Source organism: Onychomys torridus, chromosome 6, assembly GCF_903995425.1.
Source record: "Onychomys torridus chromosome 6, mOncTor1.1, whole genome shotgun sequence".
Taxonomy (NCBI): domain Eukaryota; kingdom Metazoa; phylum Chordata; class Mammalia; order Rodentia; family Cricetidae; genus Onychomys; species Onychomys torridus.
In genome coordinates, this window is record NC_050448.1 from 17,937,295 (window position 1) to 17,951,614 (window position 14,320).

General features: G+C 41.0%; 2 protein-coding genes across 6 annotated transcripts; one reads left to right on the forward strand and one right to left on the reverse strand.

Moving 5' to 3' along the window:
- Positions 1 to 247: 247 nt before the first annotated feature.
- On the reverse strand, positions 248 to 3,775 carry LOC118586058 (centrin-4). Its single transcript, XM_036191159.1, has 5 exons — positions 3,617 to 3,775; positions 2,364 to 2,510; positions 1,877 to 2,005; positions 929 to 1,066; positions 248 to 768 (listed from the first exon to the last, which is right to left on the reverse strand). Exons 1-5 carry the CDS (start codon positions 3,617 to 3,619, stop codon positions 679 to 681), a joined length of 507 nt encoding a protein of 168 aa, XP_036047052.1. The 5' UTR covers positions 3,620 to 3,775; the 3' UTR covers positions 248 to 678.
- Positions 3,776 to 3,821: 46 nt separating this feature from the next.
- Positions 3,822 to 13,473, forward strand: Bbs12 (Bardet-Biedl syndrome 12). Of its 5 annotated transcripts, none has more exons than XM_036191154.1 (3): positions 3,822 to 3,846; positions 6,310 to 6,424; positions 11,260 to 13,473. In XM_036191154.1, exon 3 carries the CDS (start codon positions 11,270 to 11,272, stop codon positions 13,394 to 13,396), a length of 2,127 nt encoding a protein of 708 aa, XP_036047047.1. In that variant the 5' UTR covers positions 3,822 to 3,846; positions 6,310 to 6,424; positions 11,260 to 11,269; the 3' UTR covers positions 13,397 to 13,473. The 5 variants fall into 5 exon arrangements, with proteins under 5 accessions (XP_036047047.1, XP_036047049.1, XP_036047050.1 ...); XM_036191156.1 differs by having other exon boundaries at positions 3,831 to 3,846; positions 6,316 to 6,424; XM_036191155.1 differs by having other exon boundaries at positions 3,832 to 3,855; positions 6,316 to 6,424.
- The last annotated feature ends 847 nt before the right edge of the window (positions 13,474 to 14,320 follow it).

Consider the following 14,320-nt stretch of genomic DNA (forward strand, 5'->3'; position numbering starts at 1 on the left):
TTACATTTATGTATTGTGTGAGCATGTAGAGATCAGAGGACAAATTGTAGGAGCCAGTTCTCACCTTCCATCACATGGGACCAAACTCAGGTTGTCAGGCATGGTGACAAGTGCCTGACCTGCTGAGTCACCTCATAAGCCTTGAAGACTCTTTAAAACTAACCTCATTAATAAAGGAGGAACTCTAATGGCCTCCTCTCTTAAAGAATCCATTACCAAGTCGCCTCCTTCAAAACACAGCAGTAACTACCAGTAATTACATCAGTTTTATTAATACTTTACATATTTGAAGAACAAGTTTGTTGGTGTTTTTAAAGTCATACAAAGGGATATAATGGAAAAATATTATTTTCAGATTTTTTATAAACAATTTCATTTAGATGTGGGAGCCAAGTTTATTAACTGAAAAATAAATTTTGAATGTCTTTGGAACCTAGGGCTTTAAAAATAGCATGTAAAAATACTGTTTGGGGGTTCAAGGTTCAAATACGTCATGCGGGTTTTTTTTTTTTTTTTTATTGTTGCTACTACAGACTTAATGAGATTCTTGCATAGATTAGACCAAGGAACTAACCTGAGCATATAAACTAAAAATGGAAATGAATGAGCCAAAGTATTACATCACTGAACTGCTTAACAGACATGCTGTCAAAACTTCCTAGATGGCAAGAAGCAGAGCTAATAAAGACTGGTCTTCCTCATCATCCTCAAAAATTCTTCCTCATTAATCTCTCCATCCCCATCTCGATCTGCTTCATCGAGCATTTCCTGTAACACAAAATGTAACATGATAGACTGAAACTATTAAAAATGTATAATAATGGAAACTCAACAGGAATTTTTTGCTTTTACTATGTAAATACAACTAAGTTATATAAGCCATATAAAATTATCTACACATTGTAATTATAAAATAAACGACATTTACCTGCAATTCATCTTCTGTTAAGTTTTCCCCTAGTTCCTTGGCAACCCTCTTGATGTTATTCAGTGATATGCTGCCAGTAGCATCGTCATCAAATAATTTAAAAGCCTTCAGTATTTCTTCTTTCTCATCCTTTTCACTCTTTAGAAAATGAAATGTCATTGGTCAATTTTTTTATTTGTTCCACCAAGCTGGACTTAGTAGGTCTATTAATTCTAGAGCTGTATGTGGACATTTGTACCAGAAGGCTGAGTTCTCAGTCTATTGCCCTTGTAACAATTATTTCAACATGCTCACATCTGCCCTTGAGGTACATAAGACAGCAAGCTCCAAGAGCCAGGGGGTATTCTCAGGAACAGTGACAAAAGGAAGCACTCGGTAATTGCCAGGTCCAAGGCGTGGTGTGTGCTCCTTACATCTTGCCAGATGTCAGTATGTCCTGACAGAACTCTGTAGTGGGTAGCTGTTCCAGCTTTGACCTAGAAGTACTACCCACAATGAGGCTTCCGATAATTGTCATGCCTAACCTATGACCTGCCCCTGAGGCGGGGCTGAGATGGGAGCCCTTAAGACCAGAGATCCACCTGTGCTGGCTTCTTTTTGTTCCTGGTGATCCTGGATGCTGGATAGTAGACAGAGTGGAGTTCTCCAGAGAACCCAGCTGAACTGCACCTCACCTCTCCCGGATCCTGTAACCTACCCCTTTACTTGTTGTAAGTTATCCCCCAAAATAAACCTCCCTTTTAACTACAAGGAGTTGCCTTAATAATCCTCCAAAAGAACCCTTCTCCACAATCTTTACCACTCCGAAAATGTCTGTTCTTGCCGTGCTATCCTATCTCACCCGCCCTTAAATACCTAGTTCCAATTCCTCCAAGAAATCCCACTGCTCCAACCCCAGCCATGTACAAGGCTCTGAAGGCATTTCTTTAACATGTAGAGTGACTGTACCATTTTCACACTCATAATGGCAAAAAAGTCTTCAAAACAAATGGTGCCATTTCCTTCTTTGTCGATTTCTGCTATCATTTGTCTGATTTCTTCTTTCTTTGGCTCAAATCCTAAGGCCCGCATTGCAATCTGCAACAGGAAGGGGATATATTTTAGTATGTCATGATCTCACTTTGAACTTCTAAATTACTAATTAATAGCTTCTTTGTTTTCTAACACAATCAGAGCATACAGCTGATCCTACTGTGACAGAGTCCAAAATCTTGATAATTCTGGGTCTTGACTTACCCATCAACCAAGGACACAACTAAAATGTTAAAAGATATTGTATTGCTGACTCAGGGCAGGTATACATACCTACCTTTCCGAAGACTATGGTTATGGGCTGTGGGCAAGCCTAAAGGTAGAGCCCTGGGTTCTATCCCCCCAAACCCCAGACCCCCCCCCACACACGGTTTTTCAAATGTCTTAGAAATAATTTCAGAACCTTCAATTCTTTCACGTCTATGGTTCCAGAACTGTCAACATCGAATAAGTCAAAGGCCTCTTTTATTTCTTGTTTTTGGGCATCACTCAATTCAAGTTTTGCTGCCTTTTTCTTCCATTGGTCTAAAGTTGTTCGATGGCTGGATGCCTGTAGTATACATGTGGACGAAAACTATATAACTAGAGTGCACATATTCAAGTATCCTGTGTCCTTCTATAGAACGAGCTCATTCCCACCCCCTTGTTAATGCTTTTGGTTACTATTATCTTTTTTGTTTGTTCTGTCTTTTGAGACAGGGTCTCCCTATGGTGCTCAGACTGGCCTGGAACTCCCAGTCCTCCTGCCTCAGCCTCCCAAGTATGGTTATTAATCTCTTGATTGAAAGGGTGGTGTTCTCTTTTTCTTTTAGATTTTCCTTACAAAACTAGCACCTTTAAAGAGAGAAGCAGCTAAGGAAGATAGCATAGAACTGCGTGGTGGTGTATCAGAATGCAGTTAGTCCTGGTTTATCAGGAAAGTATTAACTTAAGGAATGTGTACTTTTCATATACGTATCACAGTACCTGCCAGGAGGAATGCTTCCTAGAACACAATTATCCTCTCCCACTCTCCGCTAGCAAGTGTCCTATTCTACAGAAGCACAAAAGTGAAAAAGCACGGTTCCAGTGAACACCCACTCCACAGATCTGGATGAGAGCTTTAGCTTAATGTGTGGAAGGTGAAGGTCCTTTCTGCTGTTTGCTTCTCTCCGTCACCCAGCGGGGTCACAGAACCACTACAGATTCTTCTCTCTGCAGGTGGAAGTGAGGAAGCCCTGGAGGTGACTGCGGATATAAGTGGCCTGCTTTATATTAGTTATTGGCGGCGGTCGTCCTAGGTCCTAGGGCAGCCATCTGAGTCTGCATTTTCTCAGCAAGAAGTCAGTAGTCCCTTAGCTGTGAGTGGCCTGAGCTGTTGGACCCCTGACCATCAGGACTGAGTCAGTGGCCCCTTCCCTTCTGTGAAAGAGTTGCTGGCCCTCTAATCATCAGGGGCTCAATAGGCACCCGGCTTCCTGGCAGTGGCTGAGGTGATGACCCTCAGTTGCTAAGTAGGTGCCACCCTTATCCTAAGTGGCTAATTAGGTAGCCCTCTTCCCCTCTGCGCCTGAGTTGATGGCCCGCTGCCCCCTGGCGTAGTCCCTAAGGGTATCCAAGGATCCTGGTATGAAAGTCAGTAAATTGGGAAGCACACTTGGGTCCCATAGCACTCACCATGTTCCCAACCCGCTCCCAGCCGGAGCCCGCGCAGCCCAACAGCCGCGCTCCGTTTCTTGGCTGCCGCTCGCGGGGGCCGTTGCTAAGGCCACGCTGGGAGCCGGCCGTTGCTAAGGCCGCGCTCGGAGCGCAAGCCCGCCTATTCCGTGATTGACGGCCCTTGCGCCCAATGGGAAGAAAAGAGTGCTCTGCGCGCTAAGCTGCCTGGGATCCCGCGTTGTATGGAGGTGCGCGCGGTGAGGAGTGTCGTGGGCTCCGTGGGCCGGAAGGGCAGGGAGGGTGGGGGCGAGAGCAGTGTCTCGCGTGTCCTCAGACCCTCCACACACTGGGACAACTGTCCTGTGGCCTTTCCACCTCCGAGCTGCTCGAGGGCACGCGCTCGCCGATGGGCGGGTGGGCGCGGGGGTGCTCCCCGGCGACGTCCTCGCCTGGACCGAGGATGGCTTGAGCCAGGCTTTCTCCTCCGCAGGAGGACTGCAGAGCAGTCGCTTCCTAGTGTGCTGAGTAAAGCAAGGCACATTTCCCAAAGCCGCCGCCTCACCTCGCAGACACACGTTGTAGTCCGTAAATCTTAGGCTCCTGGGGAACAGCTAAGTTTATCCTTAGATGCCATTTTTCCTGTCTTACGTTTTCCCAGTGGGAATTCAAATGATGCACATTCAAAATATTTTGTGAATGAAGTAGTGCTAAGTCATTTACCTATAAGCTGTTGTTTTTCTGGCCATGTATCTTGTCTGGAAAGTTGGCCAGTTTTCAAAGTCTTATATAACACTAATTTTAAAGAGATTTCAGAAGCATAGAAACGAATATAAGCCGCATATATGTGTGTAAATATATATACACACATATATACATATATATGACTGCTACAGTTAAACACTTTTGCATCACTATGATTTAGGAATTGGATATTCTAGATTTAAATTTTATTATTATTATTATTATTATTATTATTATTTTGAGACTATGTCTCCATATGTATCTCTGGCTGTCCTGGAACTCACTGTAGAACAGTCTGGCCTTAAACTCAAAGAGATCCACCTGCCATTATGCCCAGCTTTAAAAAGAAATACTGATAAGTGTTAGTTATTATGCGGTGCTGTGTTATCCATTAAGCGGCACTGTTTACCATTTGAGAAAAGCCACTATAAGAGTTTATAGGGAAAGGAGACAGGAGGGGGGTGCTTAGGCCTACGGGAACTGATGGTGCAGGGAGAGAGAAGGGGGGTCTGTGGCCCGCTTTTTATGGATTTCCCCACAATGTGTGCATATGGGCTTACACAGCCACATCAGGCATGCTCATAGATTACATGATCACGTTGCACACAAATTACATGACCATGCAGCACTCGGATTATGTAGGAGATAAGGCCCTGGGATGACTAAGCCTCTTGTTTGGCTACTGGACAGCAAATGTGCAGTCATGTAGCTGAGGGAGTGGCCAGGAATTCCATCAGTAAGTTCAGATTCTAATTTCTAGACTTGGTTAGGATACTGCAGTCTTGAAAAGTGACTACTCCTATTCTGTACATAAAACTTTAATAATAATTAGCAAGAGAGTAAACCACACATGTTATTAAACTACCGAATTTATCCAGTGCACTCTATATAATCATATACCACAGCAGCCACTGGTGAGCTTGAAAGAAACTTAGGAAAAAGGAAATGTTGATTTGGGGCAGTTAATCATTTAGTTATGTTTCTGGGTTTTTTGTTTTGTTTTGTTTTGTTTTGTTTTCCAGAGACAATTCTAATTATTATCTGAAGGAGGAACCCCCTTTAAAAGTAATTGAAGGGCCCCACTAAGGGATCCAAAGGTACTTCAAAGAGGAATACTAACAGCTACATCTCTTTGCTCCTTTAATGTTTGCTCAAATTTGGGGTAAGGTCTTAGCAACTGTCTGTCGAATGCCTATGCTCAAGGGTCAGGCAGTGGTCTAGACCCTTGGGCTAGCTCAGTGACAAGAATTGTCATCTGGAAAATTGTTCAGCAGAATGACCTGTACAGAATAAATGTACTATGCTCATTCTGTCAAGTTCCAGAAACTAAAAAGAAAGTGGAGCAGATAGACAGTATCTAGCATATGGCAGGAAAAAAGATTGGTGGTTTGTAATAGGTTGACCAGGGTAGACTTCCCTGAAAAGGAAATTTGGGGAAGTATTTAAAGATCATTAAGGCAGTAGGTTTCCTAGGGAAGAACATTCCAGAAAGGGGGACACGTAGAAATACTGCGGTAGGGAGCATGCATTGCATATTCTAAAAGCACAAAGGAGGCCTCAGCAAAGCAGACTAGACAAGTCAGAAAGGAAGAAGCGTGGATTTTAGTTCCATGTGAGGACATGGCCTTTACTTGGAGTGAGTTAGGGAGACTAAGATTATGAGCATAGAAGTGAAAGGGTGTGACTCACTTTTGTAGGAACTTACTCTGCCAGACATGAGTGAAGACTTTCCTGCTGAGAGGCTTCTAAGCAGTGGAGTACTGTGGTGAGATTATGGTGTTAGGTGGAGGTGAACAAACTTGGTTCTGATGATGAAAATTCTAGGTATACCATCAAGAAATAAAATATAACCCCTGAAAAGCATGTCTGAGTGTTCTAACCTGAATATTTAGCCAAGATGAGTTACAATCATTGGAAAGAAAACTTTTAAAGTCAACCTCCTAGTTAAATGATCTGACTCTGCCTTCCAGTTACAGATTGAAAGTTATGGAAACATTATTCTGACAAGTAATGACATTAACCTGTTTGTGGAAGGCATCATTGCTGGGCACTACAGAACGAAAATGCCAAGAACAATTACCAGAGGTATTTGATCACTTCTTAAATTACCCATTTTTCCATCCTCCTCACTGTCTTTTTTATACCCAACCTCTTAGAAAAATAAGGCCTTCTTATTTTGAGTTTGTATTAATGATTGGTCTCTTTCAACCTTTTCGAAACCATTTAGGAATTCTTCCAAAGTTAGGGATGCTAAAACAAATTTCAGTTATTACTCAAATTTGAAATAGATTCTTCAAATGCCAAAAGATCTATTTGGAGTATTAATTTTGATATTTATTATATATGACTTTTTCCTTATAGATGGTTGAAAGCCATCTTTTGTCTGGAAAAACCTTTTGTAACATAATTCAGTACAGACTGAATTTGAGATATCCATGGGTTTTTCATGTTGTTCCAGGTTCTTGTCCACTCAGAGTGGTGTCTTTTAGTTTAATCATGAACCAGAAAGGAGACCATAGCAGAACTCTTATGACAACCCCCATCCCTGTAAAAGACATGGACGTCTGCGGGTCAAGGGTCTCAATAGGCAGAGGCTCTGAAAGAGAAATGAAGATAAAGCACAGAGAAAGTTGGGTGGAAGGGAAGCAAAACGTGGTTGGCACAGTAATGAACAGTGTAAACTTGGGCAGTGGTTCCCCGGGGTTTTACCCTTTTACTTACTAGTTAGGAGATGTTGTACCTGTCACTCAATTATCATGCTTCAGTTTCCACAAATAGGTTAATTATTTTGGTATCAACCTTGTATTTTTGTTGTGATTTCACTTGTGATGTGCATCAAGCATCTCATACAAGGTAAACTCTCAAATTTTGCTAGAAGTGATAAATAGCCAAACTTTTAAATTTGTCCTTTCAGAAAATGTTTCTCCATCGACTAGATATTCATGAAGGGAGAAATAGATCACTATCTCCAAAAATCAGCTTATGGCAAACTATAAATATAAATGTAAAGAAAAGAACAATATTTAAAACAAAATTTCCTAGCTTTAGAACTTAATAGAAAGTTAACAGTTTTTGCAACAATATGGTATTAGCATAAAAGGATTACATCCTCCAGTGCAACTGCATTGACAGTCCAGAAAGAAGTAAACCCATGTGTGTATAGCAAGTTCATCTTTTATAAAGGTACTAAGAACATATGAGAGAAAGAATAGTTCATTTAACAGGAGGTACCGAGACAGCTGGATATCCACATGCAAAAGGACCTCCGCCCCACACCATATCACAAGTTAGTCTCAAATCAATCAGTAAACTAATGTATAGAATTCGGAAGTAAACACTGGGTTAAATATGTATAACCTTGGATTTGGCAGTGGACTCTTTATATACCACCAAGAGCATGAGCAACAGCATTAACAAATAAATGTTAAATTTTACCAAAACTAAAAATTGTTATGAGTCAAACTGCATTATCAAAACAGAAAAGATTTCCTATAGAACAATAGGTTGTACTTGCAGATCAAATAGGGTAGCTCCCTCAGTGTCCTTAGGAGAATGGTTTAAGACTTCACTATGGAAACCAAAGTCCACGCATACATAAGTGCTTTACATAAAACGGTGGAGTATTTAAATCTAGCCTCCACACATATTTAGGTATACTACCTGATGTGTGTAAAGAATTCTTTTAACTCAACAACATAAACCTTTAATAACCCACCCTTAAAATAGGCAGAAAACTTCAATAGGCATTTTTCCAAAGAAGGTATATAAAGTCCAGTAGGCCCATGAAAAGATGTTTAATATCATTAGTCATTAGGAAAATAGAAGTCAAAACCATAATGAGCTATCTTTTCACATCTGCTAGGGTATTTATAATTTTGCAAAAGCAAAACAAAGTTGTTGAATGCACTAGTGACTGAATAGTGCAAATACACACACACACACACACACACACACACACACACACACACACAAAATTCATATCTATCCAGAATGTGATTTTACTTGAAAGTAGTCTTTGTAGATGCAATTAGTTAAGATGAAGTCATAGTGGATTAGGGCAGGCCGTAAGTTGATGTTGTAATTAACAAACAGGATAATTGAAACAGGCAAAGACTAAAGTTATGTAACTAAAAGCCAAAGAATGTCTGGAGTAACTAGGAGTTGGAAGAGGAGGAAAAAAGGATCCTTCCCTAAAGTCCTGAGAGGAAGCACTGCCCTGCAACATCGTCATCTCCAGAGTCTGAATGTTTATTGTTTTAGCCTCCTGACAGTTGTAATTTTGAGTAGCAGCCCTGGAAAACTAATGTAGTAAGAATGTGGAGAAATCAAAACCTTTGTTCATTGCTACTGGCAATGCTCTACTGTTTGGGAAAACATCTGGGCAGTTCCTAAGCTAAACATAGAATTACCATATGGCCCAGGAATTTCACATCTAGATTTATAGCTAAAAGATTTGGAAGCATATTCAAAAATGTACTTGTACAGAAATGTTCACAGAAGCACAAACACACAAGCAAAGTAGCTAAAAGGTGGAAACAACCCAAATGTCTAGCAATGGATAAATAGATAAATAAAATATTCCTGGTACCTACCAAGGATTATTATTCCACTATGAAAAGCAGTGAATTATTGTTAATTAATAAATGTGGAAGAACCCCCAAAATAAGCTAAATAAAATTCAGAAAGGCCACATATTTCATGATTCTATTCATATGAAATACCAAGAATAGGTCAAAACAGACTAAAAGCAAATTAGCAATTACCAATTACAGAAGGAAATATAGAGTAACTGCTTAGTAGCTTCCAGGTTTTCTTTTGTGACTGTTAAAATCTTTTGGAGCAAGGTAGAGGTGATAGTTTGGATATATTGTGATGTACTAAATCTAAATTGTATCCTTTAAATTAAAATCACTTTTATCAAGATTAGTACCTTTACAAGGTAAGTAAGAGGGAATCAGAGAGGGGCAGAGGATTTGAAGATATGCTAGATGAGTGATTAAAACTATTGATAAATAGAGTTAAGAGTTTAGTAGGGAGATGGTGATACAGGAGAATGAGGTGAAAGAAAAAGTAAGACCAGATAGATGTAAGACATGAATCTAATGATCATTCAAATTTGTTGAGTACTAGAGTATATTTTAATATTATGTTTTGATGTTAGCAAAAAATATGTGTGGGTGTATTGTAAGTGTTCATGATATAAGATTGAAAATTTCATTGAAAAAAAAGGACTTGAGACTGAATTCATGTAATGCCTTATTTCTGGGCTTGCCCATCCTTTCTACCTTAATTAGTTCTTGAAACCCTGTTAGATGCTATTCTGGAGGAATAGTACCTGTGCTTGATCCTAAAAATTGTGGACTGTAGTGCTCTTCACTTTCACAGATGAATGTAGCTAGTTCAGAAACAAATTTACCAGAGTTATGGTCTGTATTAGAACAAGATTCTGATTAAAAATATTCAAAGAATCATAAAATCATATAGTATCACTTATCTTCAGTCATTCACCTAGTTGAGTTCACACTTCCCAAGGCAGTAGTTTTAGTATAGATGGTTTTTCAGTTAGAAAGTACTATTGTTAGCCATGTGGTAGCACACACCTTTAATCCTAGCTTTAATCCCAGCACTCAGGAGGAGAGGCAGGCAGATCTCTGTAAGTTCAAGGCCATCCTGGTCTTCAGAGTGAGTTCCAAGACAGCCAGAGCTACTCAGAGAAACCTGGTCTCGAAAAATAAAAACAAACAAACAACTAAAAAGAAGAAGGAGGAGGAGGAGGAAGAAAGTACCATTGTTTAAAAGCTTTTTAGTTGAATAGTCTTTCTCATGGTGGTATTCATTTTTTATGTGACTTCTAAAGTATTAGCTTGAAAAAATTCAATTGCCCTTGGATCTCTCTTTAAATAGCACCCTTTTTCCTTCATCATGTAATCATTACCCAAATTTGTCACCCCATTATCTGGCTTCATGTTTCTTAGAAGATTAAATGGTACTCTGCTTTCAATCTGGTACTTAGCTAGTCAGTCCAGACTTAACCAGAATGAAAATATATCTGAACACACATAAAACTGTATGCTCGGCACTGTCCTGAGCACTGTACTCCTCAGAGTAGCCAGTCTCATTTTCCAGATGTCTATACTGAAGAGCTACCCACCTAGCCACCTAATTAGCAGTAGAGCAAAGTTCAAGCCCAGGCCTCTAGACTCAGAAGTACAAACTTTCAAACACAAGTGGTTCCCATTATAGGATAAAGCTTAAGGTTTTTTGGCATAGCATGAAATGTCCTCATAGTCCAACTCCTCCTCTGCTGGAGCCTTAGGTCCTTCAGCTCCTTGCCATGTGTGCTATATTACTGCAATACCAGGCTTCTTGTGTAGCTCCTCATATACAGTGCTTTTTCCTTTTCTCTCTCTCTCTCCCTTTCTCCCTCCCTCCCTCCCTCCCTTCCTTCCTTCTTTCCTTCCTTTCATTTTAATATATTTGTACATTCACTGCCACCCCCTTTAGCTTGCTGGCTCAGCTTGCACAGTTACCCTGCAGATGGCGTGATGGAACACACCTGTAATTCCAGCACTCTCGAGATGGAGATGGTGATCACAGATTTAAGACCATCCTGAGCTATTTGGAAAGACCCTGTCTCAAAAAGTCACAGCACAAATATGTTTCAAGTCTCATTCTGCAGGTTACCTTCTGGAAACCTTGCTTGTTGCCTTGTGCTCCTTTCATTTCCTCTACCATATGGAGTGGTCAACCCTCTCTACACCACCCTGTCCCCCATGCCCTTACGTTCCTCTTCTGCCTCATCACACTGATCACATTAGTTGAAACTATATCCAAAAATGTGAGCTGTGTTTCCTTCTCTTTATGTAGCACTTATCATCATCAATCACTCAGTAAAGTTTCAAGTGTTTGTTTATTTGCAGATAATTGTTCATGGTGATGGCTTACAGAGTCATAAACAAAAGAAGGCATGTGGGACTTCAACAGCTTTCATCATTTGCACAAACAGGAAGAAGTTTCCTAGGCCCAGTAAAAGCCGCCAAGTTTATTACAGATGCAGAGTGTCATGAAAGTATGTTAATCAGCTCAACAGTCAGGCTTCTCAAAGGTTTGGATTTAACCTGTGCAGTGGGGCAGCTTCTCAACGAAGCAGTTCAAGCACAGAATGGCACATACAGAATTGGAACCAGCACTCTTTTGTTTCTTGTTGGTGCATGGAGCAGTGCTGTCGAAGAATGTCTCCATCTGGGTGTTCCCACTCCAGTAATAGTGTCAGTAATGTCCGAAGGCTTGAACTCTTGCATTGAAGCAGTAGTTTCCCTTCAAGTACCCATATACAATGTATTTGATCACACGGACAACACAAGTACAGTTTATGAACTTGAAAGAGTTGATGTCAGCTTGTGTCCTTTTCTCCAAGTCCCTTCAGATCCTGGGTTGTTACAGGAAAAGCATGATTTCAAAGATGTTACATCTCAGTTATTGTCTGCTTACAGTCTTTCTGAAAGACATGCACAATCACTCAAACTCTTCAAAACTCAGGCTAAGGTTGAAACGGATAAAAACACACTGCGAGCTTTGCAACACAGCCGGTATGCAGACTCTTTCTGCAGAAAGTCAGCATTAACTCACAGTAGGCATTTTAATAGGACAGATCATAGCCACTGGATAAGCAGACCTGATGGACTTCTAGAACAATGTGGATTGACTCCCAAGACTTGGAGATGTAATGATTTGGTAGAGTTAGCAGTTGGCTTGAGCCATGGAGACCACAGCAGCATGGCCTTGGCAGAGGCAGCTGTGAGGCTGCAGTGGCAGCGTGTGTATCTGCAGCAAGCCAACTCTGTGGCACCATTTGTGTTTGATGTTTCAAGACTCCTCACTTGCTGTCTCCTGGGCTTACCTGAAACTTCTGCTTGTGTTTGTTCAGGATATGTCACTGTTGTACCCACGTCTAACATTGCTCTGATAAAGGAATTGCAGGATCAGCCTTTCCGAGTGATTCTCATCGAGGGTGACCTCACACAGAGTTACCGCCACCTGGGGTTTAATAAGTCTGTAAATATGAAGACCAAGTTAGATAGTGGGAAGCTTCCAGAAGATAGTGCAGAAGAACTGTGGACAAAGAGTGTGTTGCAAGTGTTAATCCAGTTCAATGTGAACCTCATTCTGGTACAAGGAAATGTATCTGAACATCTAACTGAAAAATGCACGCACAGCAAGCGACTGGTAATTGGGTCAGTGAGTGGCAGTGTGTTGCAAGCATTTGCAGAAGCTACAAGAGCAGTGCCCGTAGTCTATGTTACACAAGTGAATGAAGACTGTGTGGGCAGTGGGGTCTCTGTGACCTTCTGGACGAGTCCTCATGATACAAACAGGAACAACAGAACGGCAATCTTGTTAAAAACAGAAGGAATTAATTTGGTTACCGCAGTACTCACCTGCCCAGTAAGTGCTCAGATGGAAACCAAGGAAGACAGGTTCTGGTCTTGTGTACATCGTTTATATCATGCCCTAAAAGAGGAGAAAGTCTTTCTTGGAGGTGGTGCTGTTGAATTTTTATGTCTAAGCCATCTTCAAATTCTTGCTGAGCAGCCTATAAATAAAGAAAATCAAGCTTGTTCAGGATGGCTTCCTGATTCTTCCTCTTGGATGGCCTCATCTCTGTCAGTCTACAGACCTACTGTGTTGAAGTGCTTGGCAAGTGGGTGGCATGAATACCTGTCAGCTGTCATGTCTAACTCTGCCACTCACCCATCAGCAATGGAAGCCAGCACGTTCATTCAACATCATGTACAAAATGCCACCAACTCTGGCTCTCCTTCATCTTACATCTTGAGTAACTATAGTCAGCTAAGTGGTGGAGTGTTTCATTCAGGTGTTTTGGAGAACGTGGAGCTAGTTCCCAGAGTTTATGATACTGTTACACCAAAGATGGAAGCGTGGCGCCGAGCATTGGATTTGGTACTCTTAGTGCTTCAGACAGACAGTGAGATCATTACTGGACTTGTCCACACACAGATAAATTCACAGGAATTAGATGGAGTTCTGTTTTTGTAGGGTTGGCCAAGCCTTTGGGAAATAAGCTGTATCATATTAATAAATTTTAAGATTGTGTGTGTGTGTGTGTGTGTGTGTGTGTGTGTGTGTGTGTGCGTGCGTGCGCCCAAAGAGACCAGAAGAAGGCACCACATGCCCTGGAGCTGTAATTAATAGGTTTTTAAGGTGCCCAGCAAGGATGCTGGGAACCCAGCTATGCAAGTACAGCAAGCACTCTTAACCTTATAGCCATATCTGCAGCCCTAATAAATTTTTATAGTCAAATTGTAGTGTCTAAATTACTAGCAGTTGCCAAGAATGAAATAGTTGATGTCTATCAATAACTGTAGTTCTGAATTTTACCCTATTTATAAGCTCACAAATTAGCCTGTTATTGTATCACAGATGCTATGATACACCTGGATCAGAGGCAGAGAGCTTTTTGCTCTGCAGATTGTTGTGTAGATTTTGACAATTCCCACAAGAGCAGCACAGAGGACCAATGGCAAGACTGAAACAATGGGTGTTCTCTTGTAAGACAAACACTGAACTTGTGATATTTACTGCTTAAACAGAAACAAACAAGACATGGGCTAGATAAAGACTGGTTGAGGCCTTCTATCCTCTGCATCTGGAAGTATAGACATGCTCTTAGTTACTTTTCTATTGTTGAAATAAGACTGTGACCAAGGCAATTTATAGAAGAGTTGGATTTGGATTTATGGGTTTAGAGGGTTGGAGCCCACAATGACAGAACAAAGGCATGGTGGCAGTAACATCTGAGAGCTTACATCTTGATCCACTAGTAGGAGGTGGGTGGTTGGGATGGAAATGATGCAAGTCTTGAAACCTCAAAGACCTCACCCAGTGTAACACGCCTCCATTAAGGCCATACCTCCTAGTTCATCCCAAATAGTTACACCATGCTTGCCTTCTTTCCATTAT